Genomic DNA, 22,072 nt, shown 5'->3' on the forward strand with positions numbered 1-22,072 from the left:
CTTGCTTTGGGGCTGGTGCAGGGCATGTGTGCTGGCCACAAGGGTATAGGTTGGAGGGATGTTTAAGGAACAGAAAGACAATGCTGCCAAGAAAGCAAGATCAAAAAATGTCAAATGAAGGATGAAGTCTCCGCTCACTTCCCATCCCTCTGGCAGAGCATCTGCCACCCACTTTGCAAGGCTGTCACAGGCCAGAGTTACTGGGATTACTTGGTATGTCAGGGAATCTTCCAGCACTGGGGCACCACTCTGCAAGTATCACTGGGACTTTGTGGTCAGTGTGGCTGATGCTTTGGGCTGCGGTGAGCCAGACCCTAAAGCAGGAGTTGTAGTTCTTGGGCACAAAGCATTCAGCCTGTTTGTTCAGGATTGAAAAGGGATTTTTGTTATCTGGAGAAAGCTTCAGTTTTTGAAACTGAAATGAAAAATACCTTTATTAAAAATCCTTGGAATGCTCTGAAAATTTGTTTTTAGTAACTTAAGCATTGAATAAGATGTTTTCATAGGAAAAAAATGAGTGTTTCATGAAATCCAGTTTTTCTGCTGAGATAAGTTTTAGACAACAGATTGCAGGCAATTTAATTCTGAGCACAGACACAAATCACAGAATCAAGTAGAACTGTTCTTTCTTTATGGGAACAAGGTTGCTGTAGCTTAATAACTGCTGTGAGGCAGAGTGTCCCACTTAGTTTTATTTTTTTTTACAAGTATGATATCCCTTATCTTTAGGAAGAGAGTGCTTAAAAGTTACTGGAACGGAATGGGAATGGTTTAAAACTTCTTACACCAATAATGAGAAGAGAATCTGATCAGTCATAGAGAAAGGATACATGTAACTTTGTGAACAATATAAAATAGATCACACTACTCAATGTGAAACTGCCTTTGAATATTTGAAAAAGAAATGTTTGCTGTACTAGGAATAATTAAAGGTGAAAATGTTATTTTGCACTTACTGGGTCATATTGCTGGACTTCTGTATAGCATTTTGCATGCTGCTGCTCAAGTGAGCATAGATAATTTTTTTTCCCCTCCTTCTCATCACTTTGGTGGGAGCATTCTGCTGTCTTCAAGCCCCCCTTGGCTTTTAGAGACAAAGAAGGGAGAACCCAGATGTCAGTGAGGAGACTTCCCAACTGATTGAATTGTAAAGGAAAAACCTGAGAATATCCAACAAATCTCTCCAGAAGTTGGGGCAAAAAGCCTCCGTACCTCAAAGAGCGAAAACCACTGTATGTGCATATGAATGTAATCGTGTACAGTGGGCCACTGTCTGTGTATACATATACCTGTATGTTCTTATATATATATATATATACACGTCTATTTCAAATACTTTGACTTAAATCATGCTTTCAAAAAAACCTCCTGCAATTTAAGAGGCTGGCCACAGAGTGTCCTCTCCATCACTGCTGCCCCAGCTTCCCCAAGCTAATACTCAGATGCACCAGGGATTTCTACTGCACCCACTAACTCCTCGACCCTTTTCCACAGTCTCTCCGCTGTCACCTGGCTTTCCCAGCCAGCTGCTTTGAGGAGTTACTGCTTAGGTGGTGTGGTGACACTATGGGGGAGCCTGGTATCAGGGGAAGGCAAAGGCTATGCTGGAATTCAACTGAACACAAGCACATGTGGGCAAGGAAAGCCTGCTAGTCTCTCAGTGGTGCACGTTGCAGCCCCCAGCCCAGGGAACTATTAGGGGCTTGCACATCCACCTGGGCAGGCTGTCATGGCCCCTTCCCAATGTGAGGAAAGGGTATAGAAAGCAGGAAAAGGACTATATGTGCTGGGCGCTCCAGGGAGGCAGAAGGGTCCCTGCTGTGTCCTGCCCAAAGTACTCTCCTCCTCTTTCCCATCACAGAAGTGTTGCACTTGGGGGGAGTCTCTTTATCCCCTTCCCTGGGTTGGCTCTCGCAGTGGTATCGGCTCAGTGCTGGGGCAGAGGCAGTGCTGGACATCACGGGCAGAAAAGGCTATGCTGGGGGTGGCAGAGCTGGGGTGGCCCCTGAGATGGGGCAGATCCCCAAGGATCGACCACAGCCCTCAGCGCCAGCCTGAAGGGGTGACGAAGGCATCGGGGCTTTCTGCGTGGTGTGGGAGTGCCTGGATCCTGCTCTGTTGTGGACCCACCCGTCCTTTCCACTCCCTCCCCAATGCCTAGGATGCCCTTGCCTGGTGTCCCTGCCCCAAGGGATGCTCGTCATCCCTGGGACCTGCACACTTGTGTTCCCTGGGGAGCGCCCAGGGAAACCAGTTGCCCAGGGCTGCTGGGATGCTGCCACACAGGACAGCTGGGTGAATCTGCCCCCTGGGCTGCAGCACTGGTAGGGGCGTATATGAGGGCTGTGCTGCGATGCTGTCGGTGCAGGGGGGCACCTAGTGCTCACAGGGCACCCGCAGCCTGGGACAAATGGTCTCTCTGGCTGTCATGGGCCTGGGACATCTCCCTTGTGCCAGTGCTCCGGGCCACCTGACCCAGAGCTGTGCAACACCCTGGTCTTTCCCTCTACCAGACAGTGCCTCTGCCCTGAGCTCCCAACTGACTTGGCTGTGCCGGGGCCCTTCCTGTGCCGGCCCCGTGGCTGGTACGTGGCCTCCTGCACAGCGTGGCCGAGGTCATCCCGGAGTGTTCCATTCCTGAGCAAGTGCCCCTTGCGTGTGCCTGAACACCTCCTAGACAGGCAGCGGTGCCAGCAAGCGCGTACCCGCGGCGGTAACTGCCCGGGTTCAGCTGGCACGCAGGGAGCTGGCGTGGGCAGGCTGGAGAGGGCGAGTGCGCAGCACCCGCGGGTGCTGGGGGTGCTTGAGGCGCGGGCGGCTCTGGGGGGCGGACAGACTCATGCCACCATGTGCAGCCAGGCGGCCAGCCAGGCGCCGCGGAGGGGCAGCTTCCCCCCGGTGCGGAGCGAGGGGACCTGCCAGCCCCCGGGGCCATCTCCTCGCCTTGGGAGGTGGCCGGTGGGAGAGGGCTCCTTTCCCAGGAGGCGGCAGCTGCCTTATCCCCTTGCTGGGCTGTTTTCCTCCCTCAGCCGCTGCTTCTGTTCTTGTTGTGCTCCAGCGGCTTCCTCGCAGCCCTCAAGGTCGAGGGCCGGGCGCAGCCCCGGGACCGTGTTTTCGGGAACTGTCCCCGCGTTCAAGGCTGCCGCCGCCTTCCCACGGCCGAGCAGGTGCGGCGGGCCCGGTTCACACGGCCGGGCTCCCACAACACCCCCGCCCGATAAAGCGGCCCGACGGGGCGGGACGGGGCAGCCCGCGGGGGGCCCGGGGACCCTCCGCGCCCCCTCCCCGGCTCTTGGGGGGCGGCGGGGCCCCGAGCGTGCCCGGCCTGGGGCCGCACCTGCCCCGCCCGCGGCCGCCGGCCCCCGGCCCCCGCCTGGAGCCCCCCCCGGGCAGCCCGGCGCAGCCCCCGCGGTGGCGGGGCGGGCCGGGGTCTCCGCCGGGGGCGGGCGGTGCCCGCGGTGCCCAATGGCTGCCCGCGACCGGGCATAAAGGCGACGGCGGCGGCAGCGCGCTCCCCTCCGCCGGCCGGGTCCCCGGAGCCGCCCCTCCGCCGCCGCCATGGGCCGCCCCCCGCCGCCGCTCCGCCTGCTGCTCGCGCTCCTCAGCATCCTCCTGCCGCCGCCGCTGCTGCTGGCCGGGATCGCCGTCGGCGCCGGGACCCGCCGCGCCCGTGAGCAGGGACCGGGAGGGAGGGGGGGCATCGGACTCGGTCCCATCCCGAGGGGCTGCGGTGGGCGCCCGCCGCCTCAGGGATGCTCGCAGCCCCCCGCTATGGGCTGCTGGGGGGTCCCTGCCCCCTGTGGCATCCTGCCCGCCCTGAGAGCTTGGGGGGTCCCTGCGCCCCGAGGAGCCCCGTCCCGCTGTTTAGGGGGCTTGGAGGTCCCTGCCATCCCTGGGGGGGAGCGAGAGGCTGCAGTTCTTCCCGCAGCCCCGCAGGCGGTCCTGGGGTGCCCCTGGCTGGGATCAGACCCCCGTCCGCGGGGCTGTGCCGGGACCCCCGCGCAGGGAGCTGGTGGGGGGGGGGGGGGGTATCGCAGCGGGTCTCGGTGCAGCCGCCCGGGCTGACGGCGGCCCCGGCTCCCTCCCGCAGCGCCCGCCGGCCCAACGTGCTCAGCCTCACGCCAGGCCACCTGCGGTGACCGCTGCATCCCCGTTCCCTGGCTCTGCGATGGCGAGCGGCAGTGTCCTGACGGGACAGATGAGCAGTGTGGTGAGCGGGGGAAGCTGACACCCCTCCCCTCTCGTGGGGGGGCTGCGGGGGGCTGCGCTATGCAGGCATTGAGGGACCCTGGTGCTCCTGGGGTTGGGGGGGGCAGGCCAGTGGCACCTCACTCCTTGCTGGCTCTGCCAGTGGCTCCAGTGTGGCACCTTGCAGGGACCTGTGTGCCCCAGAGCTCCTGGGGGATGTCTGTGGCGTGGGGACGCCTCTTGTATCCCACACCAGAAAGCCCTGTTGGGGGCTGCTGTGGGCCAGCCCAGTGGCAGAGCCCCCTGGGCGTTGCTGGTACCTGCCCCATGCCAGGATGAAGGGGACCCCTGTGATTGTGCTGGTCCCTGTGATGGGGTGCTGTCCCTGCAGATGTTGCCTGTGGTGGAGACCCCCATGTTTGGCAGTGTGACGACGGCCGGTGTGTTTCTAGCAGCTGGCGTTGCGACGGTGCTGCTGACTGCCTGGATGGCTCTGATGAGCAGGACTGTGGTATGTAGCCTCTGCTGGGGACGCCGAGTGTGGGTGGCTGGGGGCACAGGGCACGGTGCAAGTGCTGCTGTCTTCCCTCAGTGTGCGGAGCAAAGAAGGTGCAATGTCCCGGCACCCACCACTGCATCCCACACTGGGAGCTGTGCGATCGGCACCAGGACTGTGAGGATGGCTGGGATGAGGAGGGGTGTCCCCAGCAGCCCTGTCTGCCTGGGCAGTGGCAGTGCAGGAACAGGGTGTGCATCATGGCTGAGTGGAAGTGCAACGGGGTTGATGACTGTGGCGATTCATCGGATGAAGACGTCTGCGGTAAGCAAGCCTGCTGGATGCTCTTCAGTGGGGCAAGACCTGCCTAGGCCGTGTGTGAGGCAGGGGGTACTTTTCCTTCCTGGGCCTCAGCTCCCCTTGGGATGGTGGCAAGCATCCCAGGAACCTGTTTGTGCTTTGCGGGGCCTCCCCAGAAGTCTGGGACCCATGGCTTCCCCTGTGCCCACCTGGTATCGGTCTGCCCTCCTGACATGAGCTGTGTGTGCCATAGCCCCCTGCCCACCTGGCATGGTGCGGTGCGACGAGGGGAAGTGTATCCTGGAGTCCTTGATGTGCAATGATGAGGATGACTGCCTGGACGGCACCGATGAGCCCAGCACATGTGGTGAGTTGCGTGGAGCTGCTGGCCACTGCCCACGTGGCTGGGGCCGGGGGCAGCCACAGGACTGTCCTGTGTCTTGTCACCCCTCCGCTGTGTCCCTGCAGGTCGGAGCTGCTTTGTACGCAATGGGGGCTGCATGGAGACATGTGCTGACACGCACTGGGGAGTGCAGTGTTCCTGCGGGGCTGGCTGGGAGCTGCAGGCAGACGGGCAGAGCTGTGCTGGTAAGGAGGGGACAGGCTGCACACGCTTTGGGCACACACTGAGAGTGGGGTCCCGCCAGAGCCGGTGCTTATGCAGGAACACCTGCCTCATCCCTGCTGCTACCCATGTGTCATGCCTGGGCCCGCAAAGGTTGTGTCTGGGTGACATCCCAGCGGCAGCTGGTGCATTACGGGGCTGGGTCCCAGGTGCTGGTATCTAGGGAACTTTGCCCGTGGTCCCTGGGGAGCAGCATGAGTGCTGTCTGGGAGTAGCTAGCCAGCCACGCGGCAGGCTCTTGGCTGTGCCTGTCCCCACAGATGTGGACGAGTGCTCCCTGGAGTACAGCCCCTGCAGCCAGCTGTGCCACAACACCCCAGGCGCTTTCAGCTGTGCCTGCCTCCAGGGCTACACCCTGTGGCATGGCACCACCTGTGAAGTGGCAGGTAGGGTTTGCTGGGGAGCCCCGGCTGTCTGAGGGGCTGGGCAGTGCCCCCAGCTAACCACATCCCTGCTAACCGGGTGACATCTCCCTTGCCCTGGCAGACAACGCGACACAGGTCCTGGTGGCTGTGGGGCAGGACCTAGCCCTTCTGGATGTGCGGACCCAAGCCTACCGGCCCCTGCTCTCCACTGAGACCGAACCCCGTGCCCTGGTGTATGACCTGCTCCGAGAAACCTACTACTGGCTGACAGAGGAGGGCGAGCTCCGTGCTCGCCACCCGGGAAAGGGCACACAGCCCCTATATGCAGGTGAGGAGGAGCGAGGGTGCTGAGAGCTGGTCTGCCACCTCAGCCCTGCCTTTTCCCTAGAGGAAAAGTCAGCCTGGGTTTTGCCTCCCAGCCTAGAGCAGCACAGTGTGCCTTAAACTGCTCTGTCTCTGCAGATGCTGGGGAGGTGAACAGCATCTCTGTGGACTGGTTCACTGGGCAGCTGTACTGGGCCAGCAGCCACCCTGCAGCCATCTGTGCGGCACTGGGCGATGGTCGGGGCTATGTGACAGTGCTGGGGAAGGATGTGGCACCAGAGCAGCTGACAGTGCACCCAGCTGCAAGGTGAGGAGCGAGTAAGCTAGGGTTGGCTCCGCGCTCCTCAGCGCGCGATGCCGGTGCTGTGTTGTGCCTGCTGTGGGGCTGTGGCAGCACTGGTGTTATGCCATGAAGTGGGTGCTTAGTGCCTGCCCCCAGGTCACTGTACTGGGTCAACCGCGGGCCAAGGGGCCGAACAGTCATTGCTACAGCCGGCATGGACGGGTCAAACCGGCGGGAGCTCACAGTGGTGTCCATGGAGGAGCCTGTGGGGCTGAATCTGGACCATGTGGCTGGCAGGCTGTACTGGATCAGCGAGTACAAGGAGGTAGGAATGTGGGGCAGCAGGGCTCTGACCACCCAGGTGCTGGCAGGCGATGGGGTGGGAGTGGGGAGGGTGGTCCTTGTTCCCCTGTGGCTATGGCCAAGGCATGGGTGCAAGCAGGGAGCCATGCCCAGGTCTGGCCCATGTCCCTGGGCTGGGAGGGGGGAAGAAGCCTCTGTGAGCCCCTGTGGCTGTGGACAGTGCCTGGGTGTGGGGGTGCCACATGGTCACTGTGCCTTGCCTTGTCCCCAGTCCATCGAGACGCTGCGGATAGATGGCAGCGGGCGCCACTCCTTTCCTGGTGTTCTGCGCAGCCACACGGAGCCACTGAGCCTGGCTGTGTTCGAGAGCCGGTTCTTCTGGACCGATGGCACAGAGCTGGTGTCATCCACCTGGACCTCTCCACAGGAGCACGCAGTGTTGCTCCGTGCCCCTGTCTCAGCTTTTTCTGTGTTACACGCACTGCAGCAGCCTCCCCGTGAGTACCCTGCTGGGCGTCCACACCAGTGCAGGGCTGGCAGCACCCCTGCCACTTCGCTGGGTGCTAGGGGAAGCTGTGCTGGGTCCTGGAGATCGCTAGGACCTGCGCGATGGCTCTCCTGGTTCTGTGGCGAGGAGCTGCGCCAGAGGGGACATATGAACCCCTAGGAAAGCTGCTGAGTCCCATGGCTTTGGGTAGAGCTCAGCCCTCCTACCTGATGTGACAGTACTACCCTGCCTGGGGCCCGTATGTAGCCCCAGGACAGCCTGTGGCTTTTGGGGATCAGGAGGGGGGGCGGGGGCAGGGGGAGTCATGGCTGCCTGAGCTTCTAATGTTCCCTTTCTCCCAGGGGACACTGCTGCGTGTGCTCCAGGCCTGTGCAGTCACCTTTGCCTCCTGTCCCCTGTGCACCCTCGGGGCTACAAGTGTGCATGTCCAGAGGGGCTCTTCCTCCTGCCCTCGGGGAAGTGCACAGGTGAGCAGGGTCTGCAAGGTGGGCTTGGCTGTCTGGGGTGGGATGCATCCCTGTGGGAGTCAGAGGGATGGGATGATGTTCCCAGCACACACCAGTGCTGTTACATTTCTTTGTTCATGCTGGCAACCCCATCCACTGCCCCTGGGGCCATGCTCACACACTGCCCTTGTACCCTGCAGAGCTGTCCATCGTGTATGCATCAGGGGAGGCCATCTTCCTGGTGCAGGTGGGTCCTGGAGCACACAGCAGACGGGTGCAGGAGTGGAAGGAGCCACTCCACCTGCAAGATGTGGACTGGCAGAGGTCAGTGCTCTACGGGACAGATGACTATGGGACGCTGCTGCGTGTTGTGGGGCACCCTGGCAGGAGAGAGGCCATTGCGACTAGGCTGCCAGGTGAGACCCTATGGAGTGGCAGAGGGCACGCTGCCCTTCCTGGTGCTCCCTGAGACCTGAGAGTCTCCTGGGTGCAGAGCACAGCAGTCCCATGGCGCCCACACTGAGGCCGTGCCAAAGCACTGGGCGGCTGTGCATGTTTCAGGGGCAGGGGGGACCCAGGTGGAGGAGAAGGGTCATGGGACAGCCCCGTAACTGCTCCCTCACCTACTCTTGCCCAGTCTGCTCTGCCCGTGTGGACATCCGCTCAGGGGACCTGTACTGGCTTGCATGTAACCGGAGGGACATCGGGGTGATCCGGGCATCTGACATGTCCCCACGCATCCTGCACCGTGCTCGCAGCAGCATCCAGCACCTCTTCTTGGACTGGCGGCGGGGCACGCTGTACTGGCTAGCCCGTGGGCAGCCCCTGCAGCAGCTGAGCCTGTCTGGAGGTGCTCCGTGGGATGTCTGGAACGAAACGTGGCCTGGAGACCTGCCTGCGGCCATGGATAGCAGAGCCTTCACCCTGCTCTGGAGCTCAGCCCTGGGTGAGCCTTGGCGGTATCTGGAGCAGAGAGCGGAGGCAGTCACCACAGGCAGGAGTGACAGCCATGTCCTACATGCAGCAGGTCCCTGCCTGGGCAGTGGGGTGCTCGTGGGACAGCCTCTGTCCCATGGTCGAGCCCCTGGCCTCAGCCATGAGGTCCCTGCCATAGCTGTGGGCTTTGGGGGCGTGGGGTGAGCCACAAGGGGTTCCTGCAGGCCCCAGGGTCCTACCATACTTCTGCCCCACAGGCCTGCGGGCGCTCAGTCTGACCAAGCGGCAAGCAGTCACCCTGGCACCCAGCTGGTCCCACGGCCTCGTGGCTGCCTTCGAGCCATACCTGGTGTCGGCAAACGGGACAGCTCTGCTGCTGTGGGACCGGAGGACGCTGGCCCTCTTGCTGTCCGTGCCGGCAGCAGGCGTGCAGGGAGTGGTGGCTTTCGTGGGCTCAGAGCTGCAGGCTGGTAAGAGTGGCCCTGGCGCTGTGCCTGGTGCTGGTGGTGTACCTGATGGGGCTGGGTGGCTGTAGTGCTCTGAGCTGGGGCTGGGTGCCCGGCTGCTCGTGGCCATGCCGGGTGCTGTTGGAGGTGCCCAGGCTGTGGGGAGGGCACAGCCCCAAATCCAGGCTCATGTTCCCATGCCTGTGCCTCTGCCAGTGCCACCAAGCAAGGGGTCTGCCCTGCCACTCCCTCCACCTGTGACCATCCCTATGAAGACAACCACAAGCACCACTGCTGCTCAGCCCGCAACCTCCACCAGGAGACCTACACCAAGCAAGACCACCACTGCACTCACCACTACTCCTCCACCAACCAGCAAGGCTACCACAACACCAACAACTGCCAGCCAGCCCACACCAACCAAGACCACCCCTGCACCAACCACTGCCCGGACCACACCAACCAAGACCACCCCTGCACCAACCACTGCCCGGACCACACCAACCAAGACCACCACTGTGCGGCCAGCCACCACCAGTACCACCGCCACCACTCGGTCCTTGCCAGCCAAGACCTCTGCCCCAAGAGCAGCTGCTACCACCCAGTACCCAACCAGTCCTGCACGGGTAGTACCACCTACCCCACCCCTCCCGTCCAGCTCTGCGCACCCCCTGACCCCAGTTCTCCATCTGTCCTGTCCTCGCACACACGTGCCCTGCCATGATGGCACCGAGTGTGTGGCCCAAGAGTATGTGTGTGATGGGGAGAAGGACTGTGCAGATGGTTCTGATGAGGACAGGTGTGCTCAGCTCTGTGACACCCCAGGTAGGAGCCGTTCTTCAGTCACCTGCACAGCTGGGTTGCCCTGTACCAGGGCTTATGGCTGCTTTCTGGTGGGGTTGGTGGGATCGTGATCTGGGAAGGTCTAAGTGTGTCCTGGGCTCTGGTGCTTGTGATGTGGCATGCTTCTGATGTGGCATACTGGTTTCTTCTGAGCTTGGCACTGGGCTGGAGGCCCTGTCAGAAGGGGACAGGGCTGGCCCCACTGCTTGCAGTGACCTAGATGTGGCTGAGCTGAGACTGCCTCGGTCACCTTGCTCGGGAGCTAGGCTGTCAGAGATGCACTGACTAGGGAGGGATCAAGCCCTGTCACTGCAGTGTGGAGCCAGTCTAGGTTGCTGGGGGGCTAGCAGAGGTCTGGGCACCCTGGCTGCCTGCTGCAGACTTAGCCAGGCCCCTTGTCTCCCCAGGAGCCTTCCACTGTGCCAGCGGAGCCACCTGCATTGAGGCCAGGGAGCGCTGCGATGGGACGCCACAGTGCCCTGACGCCTCAGATGAGACAGGCTGCTGGAGCCCCACACCGGAGTGCGCCCTGCGCTGTGACACCGCCACCCGCTGCATCCCCGAGAGCTGGCTGTGCGATGGCCATGCCGACTGCCTGGACTACACCGATGAGCAGGGCTGTGGTGAGAGTCTGGGGCTGGATGGGATGGGGGCTTCTGGGGGTGGTCTGCCCCCACAGCCGGGTGCACCAGGTTTCCCGTGGGTCCAGGAGCAGGCACTGCCTGAGGCAACCTGCCAAGCAGCCAGAGGAGCTGTGCCCTGCTCAGTGCCATGTCTGTGCTGGTGGGATGGGGACGGGGACAGGGATGGTGCCCCTGCTCAGCCCTGTCCCTGCTCACAGTGCCGAAGGAGTGTGGCCCGGCTGAGTTCTCCTGCCGGAGTGGGCAGTGCGTGGCCCTGGCCCTGCGCTGTGATGGAGACCATGACTGCCGGGACGGCTCGGATGAGGAAGGCTGCACCGTGCCCCGGCCGCTGCTCTGTCGCACCGGTGAGGTGGCATGTCCCCACAGCAAGGAGTGTGTGCCAGAGGCCTGGCGCTGTGACGGTACTGCTGACTGTGGGGACGGCACAGATGAGCAGGTGAGTGGGGTGGTGGGGACACAGCATGTCCCCGCTCGCTCCCAGGAGGGCTGGTGGCCCTGTTCACCCTCTGTTCTTGCAGGGCTGTCCCTGGGAGGAAGAGCCGTGTGGGGACCAGCAGTGGGGATGCTCCCATGGCCGTGAGTGCATCCCTGATGTCTGGCGCTGTGATGGGGAACGTGACTGCACGGATGGCAGCGACGAGGCTGGCTGTGAGCAAGACCCTGCTTTTATCCCCTCTGTGTCTCACCCGGGGGTGGCTGGTGGGTGCCCAGCATGGAGGGAGGGGGTATGTGTCTGTGCCGAGGTGAAAGGCCTCTTCTCAGCATCTGTGGTGGCTCCAGGCCCTAGATAGCTGTGATGCCTGTAGGGCTGGTGGCCTTGGGATTAGGATAGCCTGAAGCCAGACTGCAGGCACAGCTCTGGACGTGACTGCAGTGAGCTCTGAGGCACCCTGTGGGAGCCACTGATTCTGCCCCAGCTGAGCAAAGGGAGCTGATGGACAAGGCTCAGGGCAGCCTTCCCTGCATGTCCCTGCAGGCCAGCCTGCTCCCTGCCAGAGCCACGAGTACCCGTGTGGGCTGGGGGCCTGCCTGAATGCATCCCTGGTGTGCGACAGACGGCAGGACTGCGTGGATGGCTCAGATGAGGGGGGGAACTGCTCTGTGCCCTGCCAGCGGTCCTGCGCGCACCTCTGCTACCCCTCGCCCCAGGGCCCTGTGAGTGTCAGCAGCCCTGGGCCAGGGGCTTGCCCCGTCATGCTGCCCTGGTCCAGCTGCAGGAGGATGCCTCATGTGTCCCCAGGGGGGTACCCTGACAGTCCCTTTCCCCACAGCGGTGTTGGTGTGACCCAGGCTATCGCCTGGCCGAGGACGGTCTGTCCTGTGTGGACATAGACGAGTGTGTGGAGCGGGGTGATGGAGCCTGCAGCCAAACGTGCCTCAATGCGCCGGGGTCCTACAGCTGTGCCTGTCTCCCTGGCTACCTGCTGGAGCCCGACGGCCGTGTCTGCAAACTCACCGGTAAGCCCTGCTTAAGCCCAGCGCTTCAGCAGTGCCGAGTGTCCCTGGCACTCTAGGGTACACCAGGAGCTGGTGGGTACCTGTCCCCCTGTGCATGCTCCCCATGGGGAGCCTTGTAGTCCTGCAGATGGCCCTGTCCCCTCTGCTACGTGGCCCCCAAGGCCCCACTCAGCTGTGAGCTGCTGCTTGCCAGCCCGTGGCCAGTCAGCAAATCTACCTGCACTAGCTGGGGAGCGTGCTGTGCAGTAGGGCCAAGTCCCAGCAGGCTCCGACACCTGCGAGTGCCATGTTCCCTGCCTGCATGCGCTGGGGCTGCAGGGCCACCAGTGCTGAGCAGGGTCCGGGTGGCTTTGTGTTGCTCCAGGACCAGAGCCCATGTTGCTGGTGGCTGTGCAGTCAGAGCTGTTCTCCTATGGCTTGCGGAGTGGGCACTGGGAGATTCTGCTGGCCACTGACAAGGATCGCGTTGTCTTCTCACTCGACTATGACCTGGTGGAGAGGAAAGTCTTCTGGATGGACCTGGCCACAGAGAGCATCCGCTGGCAGGGCCTTGACTTGGGCAAGAAAGGCACAGTAGTGAAAGGTGGGCTGTGACAGCGTGAGGTTAGCAGGGCCGGCATCTCCATGGCTGTGCGATCTCCAGGCAGCAGCGGGGTGCCAGACTGTGTCCCCTTCCATGGAGAGGTGCTGGTGGGAGCAGGGCTGGGGGAAGCTGGAGCTCCTGGGATGGAGGGGACGTGGGCTGGGAGCATTGTGCCAGAAGGCCATGCAGCTGTAACCCATGGGTGCTGACTCTTGGGAGCATTGCAGGTGTGAGATCAGACTGTATAGCAGTGGACTGGCTTGGGAGAAACCTGTACTGGACAGATGGGGCAGCAGGGCAGGTGCTGGCCACTCACCTGGGGGCTGCCTGGCGAGGGATACCAGACTACACTGTGGTGATGGATGGAGATCTGGACCAGCCCCACTCCCTTGTGCTTCAGCCTCTGGCAGGGTAAGGCTGGGACAGGAAGGCTTGGGGACTTCCTTGCCATCCCTGCCCCATTTTCTTCCACAGAGGCAGGTGATGGGGTGGGGAAGAGTTGGGATGGCCTCACCCGGGTGCTGTCGGGGGCTGTGCAACTGGGGAAGAAGGAGCCCAGGCACCTGTCCTGTCCTGGGGAGCTCTCAGTGTGTCCCGGATGGGATGGGAACTCCACACTGCTCCTCTGGGCTGCCCTGGTACTGGGATCGTGCTGTGGCAGGTCCAGGGGCCAGCACCTCTCTTCCCGCCAGGCTGCTGTACTGGTCAGAAGTGGGGAGCCACCCGCGGCTGATGAAGGCCAGTATGGATGGGAGTCAGCGGCACGTGCTGCTGGCCCAGGGGCTGGGCTGGCCCACAGCACTGGCCCTCGACCTTCCCACCTGGAGGATCTTCTGGCTGGATGAGAAGCTGGGTAGTGTCGGTTCTGCACACCTGGATGGCACCAGTGTGAAGGTGTGTGGTGGGGCTCTGGTTATGGGGCCCTGACGGGGGCTGGGGTTGGGCGCTCATGGCTTCTCTGCCAGGTCCTGCACCTGAGCTGGGTCCGGAGCCCCTTTGCGGCGGTGGTGTGCGAGGAACAGCTCTACTGGTCAGAGAGGAAGGCATGGTCTGTGCAGCACGTGGACAAGGCCAGTGGCAAGAACAGGACCGTGCTGCTCAAGCGACACGGGCAGCCCCATGGCCTCCAGGTACCTACGGGGGGGATCCCTGCACCCTGCTGCTCCGGCTCCGCTGGGGCTCAGACCCTGCACGACCCTGCTGTCCTCTGAGTGCAGAGCACTGGGGACCTCTGTACGGCCCTTGGGCAGCGGTACCTGTGGTCAAGGGTCTCTGGTCCTCTTTGAGCATCTCTGCCTCACCGTCCTGCCCCAGCTGGGCTGTGCCTGGGCCTCGGGAGCACAGCGTGGTGTCAGTTGTGCTCAGCCCCGCTGCTGGGTGCTGACGGGGCTGTGAGGCTGAGGCTGCCCTTCCCGCAGGTGATGCACCCAGCCCTGCGCCCTATGGTCCCCAACCCCTGTGCGGCACGTGGCTGCTCCCACCTGTGCCTGCTGAGCGCCGGGCGTGCTGGGCAGTGCCGCTGCCCCACTGGGCTGACACTGGCCACCAATGAGACCACCTGCCTGCCCCTCCATGATTCGGCCTTTGCCCTCCTGGTGTCACCGGCAGCCGTGACACAGGTACTGTCCTCTGGAGCTGGCCCTGGGGGCTGCTGTCCTCCTGCTGTCAGAGTGGGGTCCCCCTCCTAGTGCTGCCTCCTTCCTCCAGGTCTACCTGAAGGACCTGCCCACGACGGCTGGATCCCAAGGCCTTCCCCCGCACCAGGCCCTGCCCTTGGCCAAGGTGGGCCGCCTGTCAGCCATCGACTACTCGGTGAAAGACAAAAGCCTGTACTTTGCAGAGGTGGGGGGCGACTCCATCGGATTGCTGCGCCTGAAGGACTGGGGCCGGCTGTCCTGGAAGCTGGTGGTGGCTGTGGAGGGCACCGTTACATCCCTGGCCCTGGACTGGCTTAGTGGGAACCTGTACTGGATTGGGGGGCAGCCGCCCAGCATCCATGTGGCAGCTCCCGGGGGACGGTGGGCCCTGGAGCTGCTCAGCAAGGGGCTGCAGGGTGCCGCCTGGCTGGCGCTGAGCCCTCGTGCCTCCAGCATGTGCTTTGTCACGGCGGCTGGCAGCCGCAGGCCGGGCGCTGCGGTGGAGTGCGCAGCCATGGATGGCACCAACCGCAGAGCCGTCTGGAGGAAAGCCTGGGCTCCCACTAGCCTTGCCTTCGGGGGTATTGGCACCCGGCTGTACTGGGCGGACTGTGGTGAGTGTGGGCTGGGCCGGGGCATCGCTAGGGCCAGCAGTGGTGCAGGCGCTCAGTCTGCAGGGCACAGCCTGGCACAGCGCTGAGGGGCAGCCTGGAGCCCTCTGTGCCCCCCCATCTGATGTCCCCACATCTGTGCCCTGCAGAGAGAGGCACCATCAGCAGCGTTGAGCTGAATGGATCCCACTATCGTGTGGTGCGGGAAGGGCTGCACGGCCTCTCGCTCTTTGCCATCGGAGAAGGCTTCCTGCTCTGGAGCACGACCTCAAACAATGGCGAGTCCATCTGCTGTGCTTTGTCCGGCTCCTCCTACTGCACCAGGACACAGGGGTCTCTGCCAGTCCCTGTGGGGTGCAGGCTGCCCCTCCCCGGGGTGAAGGGCAGGCTGGGGGACCCCACCTCCCACCCCCTGCACCCTTGTAGGGGGATGTGCAGCAATGCTGACCCCATGTCTCTCCAGGTTCCAGCAAGATCTGGCACAGTCGGCTGGAGCGGGCTGAGAGCTGGTGGTTCCCCATGGAGCAGGAGTTGGTCGCCATGAGGATTTACAGCCAGTTCTCACAGGAAGGTGGGTCTGGGGCTGCCCCAGCCCGGGGCATCTAGGGGGCTGAGCCATGCCCTGCAACGACCGTGCTAACCTGTGCTGTTTTGGCAGGCACCAACGGCTGTGCAAAGAACAACGGGGGCTGTGCCCAGCTGTGCCTGCCCAACCCCACAGGGCGGCTGTGCCGCTGCTCCCCCGGCTACCACCTGGTGCGTGGGGTGGCGTGCACGCTGGCACTGCCCTGCCGAGCCCCGCTCCAGGCCTGCCCTGACCTCCAGGGCTGCATCTCTAGAGAGCAGGTCTGCGATGGGCGCCCCGACTGCCTTGATGGCTCTGATGAGGCTGACTGTGAGTGCCTGCCCACAGCTGGGGCGCACAGGGGGGCCTGGCTGGGCACAGGGGGGCTCTGCCCAGTGTCTCCCAGTTTGGGAAAGGGGGTCTCACCTGGGTCTCTGCCGATCTCCCTCCAGGTCCCTCCATAGAGATGGGAACACAGGTCCCCGTGGTGGCACCATCAGGAATGTCCCATGTGGAAGAACAAAAACCAGCCTTACCCACAGCTGCACCCAAGCCTCGGCAGCCCGGCCCCAGCCTGCCCACCACCTCTGGCCCATGGGAGTATGGAAAGCCCTTCCTGGAACCCCCCAGCACTGAGGAGGTGCTGGGGGCCATGCCATGCAGCAGCGAAACGTGTAACCTGCGTGGGGACTGCGCCATCGAGGCTGGGCGAGTGACCTGCCACTGTGCCCTGGGCTATCGTGGCGACTACTGCGAGGAGGCAGAGGTGCAGCCCGTGGCAGGACCTATCGTCCTGGGGGTGGCTGTGCTCCTGCTGCTCACTGCTGCTGCTGTGGGGGCCCTGGCCTACATGCGGAGGCGGGACGGGCGGAGGAGGTGAGCTCTGGGGCTCGACCGTGCCTGGTACAACTGGGGCTGGAGAGGGACAGGGTCTCCCTGCCCAGGGACAGCATGGTGTCCTGGGGCATTCCTGGGCTATGTGGAAACTTCCAGTCACCCCAGCAGGCTATTACCAGGGGTTGTGGCAGGACTTTGGGATCTGCCCTGTCTCTAGAAGATGGCCAGGCCATCATCAAGGTACTTTTTTTTTCTCTCCCCAGGACCTCAAGCACTGCCTCCACTCGGGTGCTGACCTTGTACCATCGCGAAAGTGACCCTGAGGAAGAGGATGAGGAGGAAGAGCTTCCCCCCAAGAGTGATACCTTTGTGAATGAAGCTTACGATGGGAAAGAGGTGAGCAGCATCTGGTGGAGGCCCTGGTAGGGACCCCACTGCCATGCTGGGGTGCCCCAAGGACACCCCCAGCACCCCACACACACACCCACCCGCCATGCAGATCCCTCCCCAGGCCCAGTGCTGGCATGGTGCCCACTCTTGAGGCAAGCTGGGGAAGAGGGACAAGAGCTGGGGGTGCCTGGAGTCTAGCTGGTACAGGGGCTGTCCCCTCCGCCTGTGGCCGGAGGCCCTGTGCCAAGGTGCCCGGTGTGCCCAGGGAGGCTGGCTCTGACTCATCCCTGATGCACCTGTCTACGATCTCTGCAGGAGCTGCCAGCCCCGCTGAGGAAAGGACCATCTCACCCGAACACTGTATTTTCATAAAGGAACATTGTGCAGCACCTCTAGTGCCATTGTAGTTTGTGTGTGGGCCGGGGAGGAGAGGTTGGTTTGCTCTTCCCAGATTTCTAAGCTCTAGAGAACTTGCAGTCCAGAGCAAAAAGCTTTGGGAGGTTTTTCGGGAAGTCTCCAACCCTGACAAACTCTCTGAGCCACCTGAATCTGATCTCCTGCTGCAGGGTGCATCCTGTACCATCCCTTAACCACACTCAGGGCATCTTGATGCACCCTCCCCCTGCAGCAAGGCTTGCTGACCAGGGTGCTTTGGGCTCACCTGGGGCAGAAATCTGGCTGAATAGACTTGCAAGGAAGCTGGCTCAGCTCTTGCCCTGTTATGCAGGGTGCCAAGCAGGATTTTATAGTGCAGCTGTGACCTCCTGAGTGTCCCTTACAAACCAGTGAGACCAGTTTTACTGCCTCCCACCAAGCTGATGAGGAAAGGGGAAATACGTGCTATTTTTATTCCCCTGTGATCTCTGCCCCCCAAAAGTGGCTGTACTCAAGGAAAGAGAAACTTCTTCCAGAGCTGATTTTTGACCATGGGGGAAAAGTCCTTAAGGAAGGTGCTAAAAAGCTACCTGTCCCCTTCTACAGACCTTTCCTCCCTGCTTCAGGCAAAGCCCAGGGTTACCTGTGTCCACTGGCTCCCAGCCCAGCCTGCCTAGCAGAAATCCCATAACTGTCCCACAGCATAGACACGCTCCCCTTCATTTATTTTCCTGTTTGCACAGCCCTGAGTTGAGCAGAGACATGTGGGAGGTGCTCCCCTCCACTATTCCCAGCCCTGAAGGCTACATGGTGCTAACCTGTACCTTGGTCACAAGGGAACACTGGAGCTGCCTTTGCCCAAGCTGCTGCATGGTGCAGGAGGATGAGCTTAAAAGCTGCATGGAAGAGCTGGAGCCAGGGCTGGTCCACAACCCGGCACGGCTCTGGCACAGCTGTGGGACTTGGAGCACAGCAGTCTTTTGAGGACGTTACAGAGATTCAAGCCGGGTCCTCGGTCTTGCTTCCAGCCAGCTCCGAGGTACCCCATGGGAAGGGCATAGCCTGGAGGGGCAGGAGCCAGCACTGCTCTCGGTGCCAGGCAGCCAGGCTGGCCGGTGCCCGCTGCTGTCCCTGCACTGGGGCTAGAAGTCAGAGTCACAAGGCAGGGTGCTCCTCTGCTGTCCATCTCGCTCGTCCTCCAGCACATCCCGGGGATTATGGTAAGCCCCAACGGTGGAGCACGACCCAGCCTCCAGCACAGGGCTGGGGGGCAGCCTGGGGGTCCTGTGCTCCTTGCAGCAGTGATGGAAGCTGAGGGCGAGGGTCAGCCCCCCCAGGATCTCCAGGCAGCTTCCCAAGTAGCTCAGCACCAAGCTGTAGCCTACAACCAGGGTGCTGCCAGCCGGTGCGGGCAGCGCCCACAGCTCGTGGGTGTACCAGGAGGCAGGCACGAGGCTCAGCAGCCCCGAGAGGAGCAGCACAAGCCCTGCCGCCCCAGCCAGCGGGTGCCGTGGTTCCTTCTGCCAGCAGCGAACCCCCAGGGTAGCCACCAGCAACCCCACGAGGGTGAGCACCAGTGAGGTGGGCATCATCCCTTGGGCCACCCGCACGGGTACTTGCTCAAAGTAGCCCAACTCATCAGCCTGCCCGCAGCGGCGGTCGTGGCTGCTCTGCTGCTCTCTGCACATGTCCCAGATGCCGTGCTCCAGGACGAGGTCAATGGGCTGGTTGGGTATGAGGCTCACCTGCCTCCAGTTGGGTGCCAGCGTGCCCGTGAGCGTCAGCAGGAGCCCACAGGGGCACAGCACCAGCCCCACGATCATCACCGTCGGTGTCCGCATGCCGGGCAGGTCGGCGAAGCGGGCTCCAGCGTGCTCCTGCTGGCCGGGAACGTCCGTGGGGGCCGCGGGGAAGCGGGGGCTCGCTGCTGCCGCCCCCTCACCCGGGGGCAGGAGAGGTGGAACTGGTGCCCCGGCGCTGTCCCGCGGTAGGGCAGCGGTCCCAGGCACCCCCGGTGCGGCGCGCTGCCCGCGGAGCCACCGTCCCGGCGGTGCCCAGGCTGCGGGGAGGCGCCCGCGGCAGCAGGAAGTGCGGGCAGGGAGGGGCCGGGCGGGCAGGGCCGGGGCCGGGGGGGCTGGGGCAGGGGCAGTGCGGGCAGGGCCGGGGGGGCTGGGGCAGGGGCAGTGCGGGCAGGGAGGGGCGGGCAGGGGCAGGGGCAGTGCGGGCAGGGCCGGGGGGGCTGGGGCAGGGGCAGTGCGGGCAGGGAGGGGCAGGGCCGGTGCAGGGGCAGTGCGGGCAGGGAGGGGCGGGCAGGGGCAGGGGCAGTGCGGGCAGGGCCGGGGGGGCTGGGGCAGGGGCAGTGCGGGCAGGGAGGGGCGGGCTGGGGCAGGGGCAGTGCGGGCAGGGAGGGGCGGGCAGGGGCAGTGCGGGCAGGGCCGGGGGGGCTGGGGCAGGGGCAGTGCAGGGGCAGTGCGGGCAGGGAGGGGCGGGCAGGGGCAGGGGCAGTGCGGGCAGGGCCGGGGGGGCTGGGGCAGGGGCAGTGCGGGCAGGGAGGGGCGGGCAGGGGCAGGGGCAGGGGCAGTGCGGGCAGGGTCGGGCGGGCAGGGGCAGGCAGGGCCCGGGCAGGGCAGAGCAACGACAGGGGAGGGCAGGGGCAGGCAGAGCGGCGGCAGGGGCGGGCAGGGCCGGCCGGGCAGGGGAGGGTAGGGGCAGGGGCTGGCAGGGCCGGCGGGGCAGCACCTCCCCAGAGCCTGGGGGACCCACGGGAGCTCTGGCCGCCGCTGTCCCCTTGCTACGCGGGGTTGGGATGCCGGGGGCAGTCACACACACACCCCCCTCCACTGCAGGTGGCACTGGGATGTCTCGGCGTCACCCTGGGACTTGGCAGCGCTCCATCCCTACTCCGCCCTGCTGAGGAAGCACAGGACCCTGTTATGGCTCAATTAAACTGGCTGGGAATTTATTTTATTGTCAACTGAATTAATTTATGAAAATCATTAGTTGAGATGAAAAGCTAGCAGCTCTCGCAGTTGGTAAGGACCTCGTGGTCCTCCCCAGGCTCAGGAGATCTTCCCAGCCCCTGGCCTTCATCATCTTGCTTTTCATCCCAGCAAGCATCTCCCTGGTCTTTAGGGACCGCTCCCGAGCTTGGCCCTGCTCTTCCCCTCCCAGGCTGCGCTCGGAGGCCATCCGCGGGTGCAGCAGCCTGGCTCTCGGCGGAAGAAGTCCCTGGAGTGTCCACTGAGATAGGTGGGGGAAGTCAACGCGTTTGAGAACCCGTAAGTGGGGTTTTGAGCCCCCCAAAGCAGCGGTCTTAGGCCTCTCCAGGTTTCCTTGAATTTCTGCAAGTCACGCTGAGCCCAGGAGGGGGCAGCATCCTCTGTGGGTTCATTCGGCATGAGCAAGCCCAGGGGATGCGGAGGGCTCCCCACGCGTGCCCCACGGCATCTCTGCACGGCTGCTCTTGTGGCCTTGGCCACCTGGAGAGCTGGGTGGGTCTGTGCTGGACCAGCTGCTCCCCGGCTCCCTTCCCCACTCCTGTGTCCTACAGCTATTCCCCAGGTACCCCCGAAGCCCTTCTGGTCTCTAGGTGCTAAATCGTTCCAGGGATGACTGTGGAGCTGTGGATCACTGGATCTCAGCCCAGCTGGAAGGCAGGGGTGGGCTGGGCCCGTGTCCCCAGCCACATCTGCAGGGCAGCAATGCTGGCAGCCAGCTATGCGTAGCTCCAGACTGAGGACACCTGGCTTTGTTGTACGCAGCTAGTAGTTTGCTAAAATTTGGCACTCCTCCACTGAAAAACTAAGCTAGAGGTTGCTGTTTCTTTTTCTGTCCCATTAACTTTTTTAACTTTTACCCTATTCCAGCCATTGGTTCCGTGCCAAGCCACCCGTTACTGCCCTTGGAGCTGTGGGCCCAGCCAACACAGCAAATGCTGCCTGCCTGATGTGTTGCCCAAGGCTGCCTTCTGCTATGGGACCCCCACCCCTGACTGAAGCAGGCACTGAAAGAGCCTGAAATCTTCTAGTCCTGACTCTTGCAGCAGGCTGTGTTTTCCTTTCCATCTAGATGCAAGGTGGAGGTTGGCGGTGAGAAGATGTAGTCCTCCTGGGAGAGAGGGAGGCAGAGGGAAAGGGCTGGTAGGAAGCTGGATGGCATGGATGAAGGCCTGTCAGTGCCTTTTGGCTCCTCCTGAGATCAGGTGGTTTTTTGCTAAGGTTACCCGTGTGGCTGGTGAGGGCTTTACTCCCCACCCCAGTTGTATGGGTGGGTTGTGTGCCAGCCCTGCTAGAGATGGAGAAATTCTGCATCTTGTTGGATTTGCCCACATTTTTCCCAGACAAGGCCAAGAAACCTAAACACCTACTGCTCAGGATGCAAGGGGTGCCACAGGTACCCCCCCACTGGGCTTTGCAGTGCCTGCCCTAGGGTGCCTCTCCCCGCAGCACCTTCCTTCTCCTCTTGTCCACTCCCCCAGTGATGCTCTGCCCCTCTTGCCCTCGCTCCTACAGGCTTGGGTTTGGGAGGTGGCCACTGCTTGGATCTACAGCAGAAAGTAGAAACTGGGTGCTGGCAGAATTGCAATTAAGTACAGGGTCGGGTTTAACAACCTGGCCCTTTCTAATTTATGAACAATGCCCAGGAGGATGCATCTGCCCTTTGGACTGGTGCCCAGGCTCCTGATTGCAGGGCAGTGATAAGCAGATTAGGTGATGGGGCCCTGATGCTGGATGACCTGCCCTGAGTAAACCTGGGGAAGGAAACAGGATTAACAGAGCTGTTTCCCGATGCCACAAAGTTATAGATTGTTCATTTCTTCCCTTTTACTTTCTAATGATGTGGTATGAAAAGCAATTCAAAGCAGAGCCTGGCCCTTTCCAAGCTCTGGGGAAGCATTTAACGCCATCTG

The 22,072-nt window shown here is 62.6% G+C and overlaps 4 protein-coding genes across 4 annotated transcripts; 3 read left to right on the forward strand and 1 right to left on the reverse strand.

Annotated features, from left to right (window-relative positions):
- The first annotated feature begins 5,254 nt into the window (after window positions 1-5,254).
- On the forward strand, window positions 5,255-12,784 carry LOC102057798 (very low-density lipoprotein receptor-like). Its single transcript, XM_027801692.2, has 17 exons — window positions 5,255-5,351; window positions 5,453-5,572; window positions 5,870-5,995; window positions 6,096-6,302; window positions 6,437-6,605; window positions 6,738-6,906; window positions 7,156-7,381; window positions 8,039-8,254; window positions 8,476-8,784; window positions 9,032-9,244; window positions 9,437-10,045; window positions 10,471-10,686; window positions 10,905-11,143; window positions 11,226-11,355; window positions 11,684-11,862; window positions 11,979-12,165; window positions 12,530-12,784. The coding sequence occupies exons 1-17, from the start codon at window positions 5,255-5,257 to the stop codon at window positions 12,757-12,759; spliced, it is 3,642 nt and encodes a 1,213-aa protein (XP_027657493.2). The 3' UTR covers window positions 12,760-12,784.
- A 39-nt stretch (window positions 12,785-12,823) lies between these two features.
- Window positions 12,824-15,499, forward strand: LOC129737517 (low-density lipoprotein receptor-related protein 4-like). Its single transcript, XM_055695851.1, has 7 exons — window positions 12,824-13,159; window positions 13,441-13,642; window positions 13,714-13,878; window positions 14,167-14,367; window positions 14,456-14,999; window positions 15,146-15,329; window positions 15,460-15,499. Exons 1-7 carry the CDS (start codon window positions 13,107-13,109, stop codon window positions 15,497-15,499), a joined length of 1,389 nt encoding a protein of 462 aa, XP_055551826.1. The 5' UTR covers window positions 12,824-13,106.
- LOC114015247 (protein crumbs homolog 2-like) lies at window positions 15,438-16,824 on the forward strand. Its single transcript, XM_027801716.2, has 4 exons — window positions 15,438-15,567; window positions 15,655-15,891; window positions 16,014-16,437; window positions 16,662-16,824. Exons 1-4 carry the CDS (start codon window positions 15,516-15,518, stop codon window positions 16,822-16,824), a joined length of 876 nt encoding a protein of 291 aa, XP_027657517.2. The 5' UTR covers window positions 15,438-15,515.
- Window positions 16,825-17,887: 1,063 nt separating this feature from the next.
- Window positions 17,888-19,222, reverse strand: CLDN23 (claudin 23). Its single transcript, XM_005436701.3, has one exon. It carries the CDS (start codon window positions 19,002-19,004, stop codon window positions 18,306-18,308), a length of 699 nt encoding a protein of 232 aa, XP_005436758.2. The 5' UTR covers window positions 19,005-19,222; the 3' UTR covers window positions 17,888-18,305.
- Between the last annotated feature and the right edge of the window lie 2,850 nt (window positions 19,223-22,072).

This window comes from Falco cherrug, chromosome 1, assembly GCF_023634085.1.
Source record: "Falco cherrug isolate bFalChe1 chromosome 1, bFalChe1.pri, whole genome shotgun sequence".
In the NCBI taxonomy this organism is placed as follows: Eukaryota; Metazoa; Chordata; class Aves; order Falconiformes; family Falconidae; genus Falco; species Falco cherrug.